This window comes from Accipiter gentilis, chromosome 7 (assembly GCF_929443795.1).
Source record: "Accipiter gentilis chromosome 7, bAccGen1.1, whole genome shotgun sequence".
NCBI classification, from domain to species: Eukaryota; Metazoa; Chordata; class Aves; order Accipitriformes; family Accipitridae; genus Astur; species Astur gentilis.
Window position 1 is genome coordinate 17,487,288 of NC_064886.1, and position 12,610 is coordinate 17,499,897.

At 37.2% G+C, this 12,610-nt stretch overlaps 1 protein-coding gene across 3 annotated transcripts in view; it reads left to right on the plus strand.

Moving 5' to 3' along the window:
- Positions 1-12,610, plus strand: part of ATP2A2 (ATPase sarcoplasmic/endoplasmic reticulum Ca2+ transporting 2) — a 48,427-nt gene that overhangs the window by 5,343 nt on the left and 30,474 nt on the right. For all 3 annotated transcript variants that reach the window (XR_007506651.1, XM_049804922.1, XM_049804920.1), the window contains exons 4-5: positions 3,945-4,049; positions 7,074-7,212. Coding sequence is in view for 2 of the 3 variants with exons in the window: in XM_049804922.1 (XP_049660879.1) it covers positions 3,945-4,049; positions 7,074-7,212 (244 nt within the window). In the remaining variant the exon portion in view is untranslated. The remainder of the gene's footprint in view (positions 1-3,944; positions 4,050-7,073; positions 7,213-12,610) is intronic.

The window sequence follows — 12,610 nt, forward strand, 5'->3', positions numbered from 1 at the left end:
GCATGAGTATCTAATCTGTGTTAAAAGGTGAGCAAAGCTACTCTTGGAGAAAGTAAGATGTGCCAGTAAAACTGTTGCAGGCTTTGCCCTGAAATCACCCCAAAAGTTACCTGCTGAGGTCAGTAGCAGTGAGTATGTGGCACAAGATAAGGATTGCTGTAGAACATCACACTGACATGCTTTACCTAAACTCGGATTACTCGGTAGCACCTGAGATACCAGCTGATGGGTAGGGGTGATAAAACTGTGAGAAGTAATTGTGATTCCATTTTACTTTGTAGAAATTAACCTGTGGGTGCTATGTATTTTTTTTCCTTACTACTACACTAAACACAGGAATGTGTTTATTTTCAGAAATAGGGAGTAGCATATCTGATGGGTGTTTAAAATCTGCTAACCCAGTAAAAGTCTTAATTTTGTACTTATACATGTGGTCAAGATCCATTGGGTTTTTTTTGTTTTTTCCTCCTCTTTCCTTGGGTAGCAAATAAAAAATCTACTGAATAACGGAACTAAAATTGGGAGGTTTTTCTTTAGCATTTCCTGGTGTTCAGTATAACTGACAAGGAACCAGTATCGGGACTAATATAATAGTTTGCGTCTGCTTAATTTTAAGGTAATATGTATTGAAAAGAGAAATTGCTAAAAGAGGGTTTTCTGAGTAGTAGTCAGTACTCTATCCAAAATATACTAAATCTTAATTCATAGTATCCTGTGAGAAGAAAGCTCCCTTAAAAGTAGTCCATAGTTTACATGACCTGCTTTAATTAGTCCAGAGCTACTTTTTGTTAGGATGAGATCGTACTCTTCCAGTTTGCTTTCAAGTTTCCATTGTCAAAATGAAAAATAAACAAAAACCTTGTTAGGTTGCTGACAACAAACTGCTTTTCCTCTGTTAGTAGTAAGTGGGTACAGCGTGCTGGGCAACAGAATTCTATCTTGAAACTTCTATTCTTTAATTCTCTTTTTGTTACTTAATGATAAATAGTATCTGAGACAACTTGCTTCCATGACTTGCCTGACAATACAGAGATACTTAAGTTGTAGAAGTGCAAAAAGCTATAAGGACACCTCTGTTCTAGCTGTTTTCATCAGTGGTCACCTTACTGCTGGCTGACTTACGCATTGTACCTCTGCCCCCTTTTTACAAATAACCATTCAAACTAAGTGCTATTTGCCTGTCATTGTGTATTTTTTGACTTAGTGTCCTGCAGGTCCACCCCATTAGGCTTTGATTAAAATAAGCTTCTGCAAGCCATAGCTCTAGCAGCCCTCAAGCAAATATGCTGAATGAAAGTTGTCCTTTAAGCTGCTTACATTGGTTGTTGGTATGGGACTTCTATGTCTTGCTGTTAATTGCCCTTATATTTTCAGACTTGCATTTCTCTTGGGGCATTATCTTGCTCTTTTTTTTTTTGTCCTACTCTTTTAAGCTTCTTAAATACATGGTAACTTTACTTATTGACCATACTGCCTGAACAGTACATTGGAGATCAATGACCTGGAAATTAAGCTGTTCTACATGTGAGTCTTAAAGTGATTAGGGCTGAAACATGGTGGGGCCCTTCTGAGTAGTAGTCAGATAAAAGATCTCTCATTGTAAACCTCTCCAAGGTCTTAAAAGTGTGCTAATGGAAACTTCCTGACAAGGATTAGATGCCTTCGACAAGAATTACCTAGTCTCTACCAGGCTTCAGCATATATCTGTTATTACTAAAAACGCCTAGTTAAATACTTGTATTCCTTGTTCTACTTTCTCTTTGGTTTTTACTGTGGGTTTGTTTTTACTTCAAGATACTATCAACCTGATCTGTTATAGCAATGTGTGTTGTGTATCACACGTGTCCTAAATGGGGTGTTAATATAGCTGTAGTCTGCTATAACAAAACCAAGAACTCAATGTTTTCTGTTATTTACTAAAACGTTCTAGAACTAGAGCTTAGATCATTCCACTGTTAGTAATTGTGTGGAAACTTTTTGGGGGAGAAATGTGTGTTGCGGGGTTCCTGGATTAGCTAGATACTTCATTTTAATCTGGTCCCAGATTGATAATTTTGCCACAAACCGAACAGTGAAGATCTAAAACAACAGATCTGTACTGTCACGATCTCTAATCTGAGTTCACCTGCTCCTCTTGAAACAAAAGATCCCTTGAAAACTTAATTTTGGTTCTCCTTGACATACTTGGATCTTGCTGTCCTTGCCTCTTTCCTTACCTCTTAAAAGTTGCAGGCTTTCTCAATGTTATTTTACAACACACGTGGTCTTTAATCTTAAAAGATTATGGTTTAGCATTGTGTAAAGCAGATGTTTTATTCCAGTTAGCCTTGTAGGTACCTGCTCTGTTAAGAACATCACAAAATGATTGAATTTACTTGCTTTGTTGGAAGCAAAATGGGCTTTACAGAATTCCAATAAAGGGAGGGAAGAAACAGATAGTAAGCAGCTTTTCTGATGGCGGTCTGTGACCTTGTATATGCTAAGAAAACTGGAAATGTACCATTTGCCTTTTCTGTAGCTCCACTGGGGGCAACAGTGCTGGTGCAGAGTAAGAGCTGTCTGTGATATAAGGGGTAATGTGTGGAGTGAAGACTACAATTTAGACTATGACTGCTCTAGCAGGTCAAAGGGCAGAAGTTGCTACTGGGGATTGGAGATTAGTGGTGTGGGAGGAGGGAAGAAATACTGAGAATCTAGAGAGTGTAAGAGACCCCAACTAAATCTCTTCTCCAGAGGGATTACACAGACCCTCAAAATGTTGTGTTGCCAGTTGGAATGTTTAAGTCTTATTAATCATAACCTGGATCTTATGAGTTTATCCTTTTGTAATAAAAATTTGTTGTTGCATTGGATTTGCTTGACAGTCTGTTTTCTGCTTGAGGCTTTCATGCTGCTGCTCCTTCCTTTTAACATCCTGGAGTGTTTCACAATTGAGCAATAGCTCTGAGCAGCATGTTGGTGGAATTACAGTGCTTGCTTTAGTAACGGTTTGCTTGCTGCAGTCTTCTAGTGATTCAGAGTGCTGTTGCCTGACTACCAGCCTTAATTATCTCAACACGTTGTTCCTATTTACTGTCACTTTCCAGGCTTCCTGTTGCTCAACATGTTGATGAAAAAGTTCTTCCTCTCTGGTCATGTTAGCTTGACTTTCTTCTTCAGTAACTACAGAACTGTGCAGAGGCCCTGACACATACTCATCCAAGTCAAGTGAATGGCAGAAGCCTAAAACTAGAGTGTAATTCTAAAGCAAATTAATTAAAATAAAATTCATGTGAAGCCTTTTATGCAGGTCTTCAATTTGACTTACTTTTCAAAATCCAGTTTTGAGTTTTATCAGCTACTCAGCTCAGAATTCAACTTCAGATGTAACTATACAATTGACTTAGATGCTTCAATAAGACACTACTTGGATTTAAATAGGTAGATGCTTATTTTTCATATGTACTCACTGAAAACTTGTAGAGCTGTTTTCATTTGTGCAAGTTATTGGTGAAGAACAACTAACTTGGTTAAAATTTAGATTCTGGCAAATTATTAGTGTTCTAAGTAGTCAAATTAATCTGTCTGCATCCTGTTTTATACAATAATGAAAATTATTTTCTTTTTAAACTTTTCACTGCCATAGCTGTTGTCACAAGTTCTGCTACATTTGGGAAGCAAAAGTAGCAATATGCTTCCCAAATAAATAGCATGCTCCTTTAAAAGAGGAGCAGCCTTGGAAACGAACTTTGTACTACTACTTTATTACAGATTCTTTTTCTCCTTTTCCATTGCACATTGCCAACTCATTCATGAGCTACAAAACTATACCTTGGAAGATAGATGGGTTTCCAAAATTGCTGAAGTCTTAAGCATTGAATCTCAAGCTGAAACTTACCAGGTCTTAAGTTTGCCATGTGTCTGTGTAAATCAGTTAGTAATTTAAATCATTGTTTCTCTTACAGGTCCTGGCCTGGTTTGAAGAAGGTGAAGAAACAATCACAGCATTTGTAGAACCTTTTGTAATCTTACTTATATTAGTAGCCAATGCAATTGTGGGAGTGTGGCAGGTATGCAGATACTTTTACAACATCAAATCACAGACGTTCTGGGTTTTTTTTGGTTTAACAGGAAGGACTGTACAGTGCAGTGTCAGGTGCTTCATACAATGCAGGTAGTATGTGTTGCTAACTTTAGATTATTGAGAGTCAACATACTATGAAACTTCTGGACAGAAAGTGTTGACTTAAAGGTAAAATGAAGTTTCAGAAGTATTGCCAAAAAGGCAAAGTGCCCATCAGTGTGTTTGGCTACACACGGGTAAACACATGAAATAGGCAGTCCAGAATGAAGGCCTGAATTCAGGAAATAAATCTTGCAAAACTAACAAACAATCAATTGGATCAGCTTGCAATAAAAGGGACTTTTTCCCAACAAAAGAACAAAGGATAGAACCCTTGTAATCTAGTTTCTTGTCTGTTTCCTCTTGAGACAAATGCTATGTTTTAGTACATTTATTAATACATTTAATACAGTATTAATGCTTGCTGTTCAATTACTATAGTACCTATTAAGTGTACATCTAAAGACTGCACGTCTGTCAAAAGGCAGAAGCTTCTTCTGAAAACATTTAAATACCATGAAATTTTTCCTATGTTATCAGCTGTGAGATTAATAGGATGGCTTTTTATAAATTGTATCAGCAGTAATATTGGTAACATATTCTAACACTTCTTAAGATGCCAAAACAGAATTGTTCATATAATTTCAGTTTACTAATTTGATGACTTCAGACAGGGCACAGTTTATTAGAACTGTTTTTCTGCAGATAAAAAGTATTCTAGGATTTTTAGGGTAATTTAAGTTCTTTGTAAGGTTAGTTTTGGTTTTGTTGTTTAAAGGGATGGTGTTAATGTGTGACATAATTACTTGCTATCTTAGCATGTTAGGTTTCATGCTTAAAAAAACCAGACAAACCTATCCAAAATAACCAAAAAAATAGAGGAGGAGCCCTCTTAACAGGTTAAAAAATGTTAGAGAGTAGTAGACACACTGGAAGCCACCAGAAGTGGCATTGAGTGGCATTGCTGCACGTTCCTGCGCTCTGTTTTGTGCTAGCCCAAGTAAGCTGGCTGAAGATTAACTATCGAAAAATCCAGTTTTTAGCATTACCCACCTTGCTGTGCAACTGCTAGAGCTGGTATGGAGGGAAGAGGTAATGTCGATCAAGGGAGGACAGCATTGCCCCCTTAAGGGTCATTTTTTATTCAGATCTTTGTAACACAGTTGTACGAGAATTAATCTTTAACTTGAAACTGAGTTATGGTTCTGCATGTAGTAATTTTAAGCATGAAATGTAAGGTAAAGCTATCTGTATAGTTTGGGGATTTTCTTGTGTAGTTATGTACCCTGTTGTAGGAAATAACCAATTTTTTTTACACATGCTGGTGTGCAAAATACCTGTATATTTATCTCTATATATATGCAGTGAACTTAATTGTGAAACAGAATCGCTGTACAGATTAAATGACTCATTGCCTTGTTTTAATGGGCATGGAAAATAAGTCACAGTACATAGTCTCCACCCATAAATGTATCTGTTTCTACAGGTACTAGATGTGAGCAACTGAGTCATTGCCTTAGCTCTACCTTCCTCAACCTTTCCTGTCACATGCACTTTTCCCAAAGTGCCATCTGCTAGTGCTTCAGTGGTTGGCAAGATAGTCTAAGTAACGTAACTTCGAGCAAACTGGGAACAAAAAGATAGTCTAACACACTGAGCTGGCTATCCTAGCTGAATCATGTTTCATTTTTTCTTATTTCTCCTTTTTAGAAGGAAAAGTCTGTTCAACTAACCTTCCATTTGTGGGACTTTATTTTGGACCTTTAAGGCTTTGCCTAATGTTAACTCTTAGTTAATCCACAGAAAAGCAAGATCAGCATTACTGTGCTGAGGAGCAGAATTCTTTTACCTGGTGGAATATGAGGCTAGTACTAATTATAACTTTATGGGTATGTGCTGGTATCTCTGCGCTGCCGGGCACTGAGCTGTCCCGTATAAATGTTGGTCCTTCAAGCTAGTTTTGGTAACGCTGGTTTTCAGCTACATTGTTGTGTGGAAGTACCTAGTACCTCAGCCTTTGAATTTTTGGAGATTAGGTTTCTGCTTTGATACATACAGGAGAAAGTTTTTATTATCTGGAAAGGCTGGTATATATTTGAAGGGCAGACATTCTATAAACCATGTGCCCCCTTACCATTATCTATAATCATCAGGACTGTATAACGTTTGTACTTGTCAATAGGCTGGAAAATGGAAAATAAGTTACTTCTCCAAGAGCTGGGGAAGGAGTACTGATAAGCTATTGGTTTCCTATGTTGTCTTTTATCTAGGTGGCATCATGATGTTGATAATCAGTCTCTGGTAGTGCTTAACTGAGGGAGATAGGAAAGCTATTGTGCTGGTGTTAGTGGAAATAAAAAGGTTGTCATGTGCGGGAATTCATTTAAGTTTGTAAACTGTTAAGAGACTCTAGGGAAGTTTCTAGTCTGTATGCTCTAATTTTGCTTTAGTGTGACTTGATTTGCTGAAACAAAAGTTGTTAAGGCAAAACTCAAACAGTGTATTAACTTGACCCTTGATTTCTATCAGTAAGTGAAATTCAGTAGTGCTAGTCCACTCCAGTCTGAGTCTACGCTGTTCGAGCTAGTGAGATACAGCCAAGACAAGACTATATCCATGAGTCTTTATTCTGCTTAGTGCGGGTTTTTTATGTCAAAAAGCATCCATATGTTACATAGAACTCTTTGTGTGGCCTCCCTGTAACAAAACACAGTGGATATTCTTCATAGGAAATGCTGCAGGGTTTGAATAAATAACTTCTAGGTTCTAAATGCCCACTAATATCTGAATTATTTTGTAATGATTTCCAGTCAGCAACCTCATAAGGGGAGCGTCACATAATTTTTGTGTTAGTAAATGTAGCTGACATGCATCAGTAGTATTCCTATGATAATGCATTTGAAAAATCAGATCTGACATATGTATTTTTCCTTGAAGGCTTTTAAAATTACACATTTTTGCTGTCTTTTAGGAAAGAAATGCTGAAAACGCTATTGAAGCTCTTAAAGAGTATGAACCAGAAATGGGCAAAGTATATCGACAAGACCGAAAAAGTGTACAGAGGATTAAAGCAAGAGACATTGTCCCAGGTGATATTGTAGAAGTGGCAGGTAAGACTAATTTATGTAGTACATACATGTATTAGCATATTATTGTAAAATTGTTGTGGGGCCTTGTCTTAATGATTTGAGGCCCTGGGGGGAGTTCTCAAAGATGCCTAAGTATTATGCTTCACTTATGAACAATCTTGCTTCTGTTCATCTGTAATTACCTTAAATGTGCATTTGCACTGAGGGGATTGTTTTTCAAATTGCTGCTTAGTTTAATTGGTAGGTCTAAAAGCAAAGCATCTTAATTGGAGTACAGGTTTTAGCGCTTGACATGACTCTAAAATTTTTTTCTGAAGTCTGGTTTCAGAGTGTCTTAACTTGTCTGTTTTGTATCACAAAATACTCTTCCTTGCTTTTATACATGTTCAGTTTCCTTAGGTTCTGGAATGCAGAGATTTTTCTTTTTTTTAGTCGTGCTCTGTTCTTTATCTAAGGAAAGATAATTTCATCTGAAGGTTTTTCCCAATTCTTGTAGTAGCAGTGCCTTTCAACTTCTCTTCATGAATGTCTTTCTCTGTCCTCTCAGTTAGTATGACTGCCATGTGACATCATTGTTTTCTCATCTTTCATAATTCTTTATTGCTTCTTTTGCCTGTTGCTGTATAGGGGACCGCAAATGGAGAACTATACAAAGTAGATCTTCCTATATCTCTGGTGTAAGCATTTGAAATACCAGTCTTAAAAGATTGGACACTTGCATCAAGCTTTCTAATAACTTAGATTTGCCCTAAAAGGCGTACCTTTATTTGGAAGGAGTGCAAAAATAGAAGTATCGTATAGCTAAATCTCCTTCATTTTGCCATGCCAATAACTTTTTCTCTAAACTGGACTTGTCAGTGACTTTAGTGTTTCCTATTCCTTCCCAGATAAAACTAGGTGGTTCTTGTTAAGTGTCAGGAGTGATTGCATACTCGTATTTTGTAGGTCATTATCAACTGTTAACCAAGTGATTGTTCCTTTGGGAACAATTTAGGGTGTACATCAAACTTTCTTTCCACTAGGGTCACTTTGCTTTTAGAGGTCATAGCTGTCTCAAGAGAAGGTAAATATATACCCTTAAACTTGACTATCCTCTTATTTTAATTAGCAGGCAGAGGGAGTATGCACTCAAAATGAAGTTGGTGCTGGCTGGCTGCCCAGCTTTCATTTCTTGAGAAACTTCAACATTTGCTGAGCCCTGTCTCAAGCCTTTGTTTTGTGCATAGGATGATTCAGCTACAGCAGCTCTGGGTAGGGTAATTCAGAGTGTGAATCTCATGAAGGCTGAAGCTGGTTTCCTCTTAGCATCTGTTAGTGAAGAACAAGTACGAATACAAAGTGCTGATAGCTGAAATAAAGGGTGAATTATGATACCTTGTCACTTAACTCTGCTGTTTTGACTCACTATTACTGCACTGTACAGTGTCACTTAACTCTGCTGTTTTGACTCACTATTACTGCACTGTACAGTCAAATCCCTGAGTTCTGCAATGAGATTTTGTTTTAGCAGCTGACATATTCTGCGCCCTTTTGAGGCAAACAGAACTGTATAAATTACAGATTCTGCAGTAGATGTCTAGTACAAATCTTCATCCTGTTTTTAAATGTCAGCAGTAGAATTGTCGTTTTGGAAGCAGTTTACATCATGGGAGTACATTGGGGTTGTGTTCTGTGGTGCTTCAAAGCAGTATTGGTAGAACTGCACGTTGTTGACTATGTATTTTGTACTGGTTTGGGATATCTCATTAAGGAAAAATGCTGGAATTTGCTCCTCTGCCAGGTGTCTAGAGCACAGAAAACTTTCTGCCTGATTCTTTGCTATTTCAGAAGAAATGGAGGTTGCATTTTCACCTCACAAAAAAAAGACAAAGCTAAATTTTTATGTGAAACACATGGGGGATGTGTGGGCTTTTAATTACCTTGCTGTATATTATCAATAAAATCAATTAGTTGTGCCATCTCTTTAAAAGGCCTATGTCTGAAGGAGAGAAATGAATTGGAAATAAACTGCTGGCTATTGTACCTATAACACTAGGCTGTCTTTAACACAGTACCCTATTTTTCATAGGATTACTATTGCATTGTTTTAAAATCTGCTTGTAGAACAGTGTCTGATAGTGTAACCCATGTAGAACTGATTTTATTTTTTTTTTTAAGAAGGACAAACTTGGAGAAACAAAAATTATCCAACTTTCATGACTCTCCTTGAAGATAGGTGGTCTAGCTTGTTAACTGACTGTAGAAGCTTATGCTGGTTAAAATACTCACTTAAACTGGTGGGTCAAACAGTCCCAAGCTAGTCTTAATCTCTCTTCATATTTTTATTATATTGGCAAATATAATCAACTGCAGCTTCAAGTGAAGGTAACTAAGTGTAAGTCATGTGGATACTTAATACAGAAATAAGTGCTTGGGCATAATACAAACTCTGATGCTTGAAACAATAAATTCTAACTTGTAGATAGACAATGATGAAAGTTTAATTGTAATCAAACTCAGAAAAGCTACTGAGCAAGTAGAGAAGAGCAATACACTGTGTACCAGCATTAGTGTCAAGACCTGGAGGTGAGAGAGACTGTGTGCATGCCTGTGCCTCAAGTGTAAGAGTGCTGCGATGGCCTTTGACATGGTGTTTGCAAAAAGATGACCATGTAGGGAAGTGACAGAGCACTTCATACTAGGATACATATCTGGGTATGGAATTCTAGGCAAAGTGCCAATGACATTTGTGTGTCCAGGCAAATATCTTTCAACTGAGTGGCATAAATAACCAGGTGATAGGTTTCTCTCCTATGCTGATATCTAATTTGGAACAACTTTCTACAGGTCTTCCGTTACAAAATAGTTGTATTTAACGCTTTGTTAATTTGAAGTAGCTGTATGTGGGTCTGACACATAGATAATTCTTTGTTGTAGGAATTGATAGATTGATATTGCAGTTCAGGGGAATTGGGGGAATATATTTGCCTCTTTACATTGCAAGAGTTCCCTGAGAATAAGTAGCATTGAACTGTTACCAAAACCGTTTGGTATTTTCAGTAGCTTTGAACCCATTAAAGATAACCTGCTCAGCTTAGCATAACCCAAAGACAGTGCAATAATGGTTTATACTATTACTTTTTATTCTGGCTCTGTAGGCTATTTGTAGAGTTTGACTGCGTTCATTATATAGACTATTCAGTCTGCCTTGTGGCCTTCTAAAATAAAGCTTCTGGAAGACAACTTTCTTTAATTGATCTGTCAACAGAGGAAACAGATGCTGGTTTATTTGACTTGAAGTAATAGGGGGAAACTGCAGGTCTGCATTGTCACCTTGCAGTAAATATGGAATAATCCAATTCAGGTTATCCCTCAAGTGGTAGATAACATACTGTCTTATGTGTCTCTTGGGCATCAGTGGGCATACAGATACTGTGCAACACTTGATGAGTAATTACTGGTCCTTATGCCTAGTAGCTGACAAATTCAACATAAATACTACACTAAAATTTTGCAGGTGTACTAGCAGACACTGTAGTCCATGTTTGCTCAGAGACTGTGCAGACATTAATTTCTTAACTGTATATGTTAGGAAGGCTTTCTTCCATGTCCACTTAAGCAGAGATGGTGAAAAAGATACTGTACAATCAACAGGAACTCTTTGGGATGAAGTTGGGGTTACAGGTTTGGTATGTATGCCTTAAATTTGCTTGCAGACCTCTGGTGGGCATAGTTCTCAGAACTGTAGTGTGTAAGGGTTACTAAGATACACTGTTTGTTTCTTAGGATTGATGAACTGAAAAAAAAAAAATCCAGATGCTGTCCTCAAATGGCTTTTCAGTTTGCCTGTCTTAAAATGGATTATTGCGCTGCTATAAAAGCTCAAGTTTATTGGAGGATGCACTCTAAATTTGTAACTAGTGGCTGTCTTAATAGATTAAAGATGTCCTTTGTTTTGGTTGAGTTCTTGTTTGCCTTGGTTAAAGTACCATTTTAAAGAGAAACTTAAACCAGCATGGCCTTAGTTCTTAGAAGTTTTGTATGAAGTCCAGTCTGACAAATCTGGGAGCAGAAATGAGCTTTGTTCGCTTCCGTTGTATTTTCCTGTCTAAAATGTTCTATTTTAGATACAGCATATCTGATTTTCTGTAATTTAATAAATGAATGTTCATTAGTTGCAATCTGTAAGTGACCAAACTGGAGTTACAGTAGTTCTTCTTTTCCCTGAAGTGCTAGATGATGGTTCTTGTGATCTGTTGTTACATCTGTAAGTACTCAACAGCTTAAAAATACAGAGTTCCCAGAAGCTGTTGCTTATTATTAGTGTGTATTCCAGAAGACTTAGTTTTAAGTTTATACCTGGCATAAAGAGTGCAAGAACTACATTCCAAGGCTTTTAATTCTAACTGTAGAGCACTTTTAAGACTCTTCCTAAAGCATAGATGCCTTATAATTAAGGAAAGATAAATTTTGGGGTGAAGAAGATTGGGAAGGAAGAGTCTTCAGGTGAATTACGTCAAACTCCAGTATGGTTATGAAGAGCTACAAGTTCTCTCTGATAGTATAAGCAACAAATGTTGATGTTGCAGATCCTGCTCCAAAACATCTGGGTCCTTGTGCCTGTGTTACTCTTCTAATAACTAGAATTGATTTTCAGACTTGGTACTAGAGATGCAGGAAAAAAAAATAGTGAAAAGGATGGAGTAAGACTTAAGTCCAGAATGGTGACCTGCTGGGGGCTGTTCTAAAAGCATACTGCTGAGACCATTTCTTGATATGGAAAAAAGTTGACTGCAAGTTGGTTTGTGGTGGTTTTGGTTTTGTGGTTGGTTTTTTTTTACCTAGTACAAATTGTCAGGTTTGTTTTTTTAAAGATGAAGCATGTGTTCTGCTTTTTCTGTAAAGTACTGCTTTTGAACCAGAAAAAAAATGAAAGTAGGAGTGGTTAATAAATACACATGAGTAGTGCACAAATCTGTGAGCTTCAGTGAGCATTTTGGCTGTCAAACTCTTAACACATCAGAGACAGATTTGAGATAACCGGAGTCCAAACTCCATTCTGTACTCCACTGAAGTCTGGAGTTATGTGAGGTTCAAGTCAGGGCACAGCCTAAACTTGTGTCACTTTAAACACACATTTGAAAACTTAAACACATCTCCAATTTTTTTCCCAATTCTTGTAGCATTTTCCTCCAGAGTTGCCAAACTTTTAAGTAAAAATAGTGAAACTTAATTCTGTTTTAGTTGTTTGAATTCAGAACATATCTGATGTTCTATACTCTGATTAGAACCAATAGTGCAACAGGGTTTTATTATAAGCACAAATAGTACTGAACAAAATGCTTGAACATCAAGATAATGTTCTGTTGATACCATATCACCCTGTCAAAGCAAGCATTTTTTTTAAAGGCTAAAGAAAGCTTGCATTTGGAGCTATGCT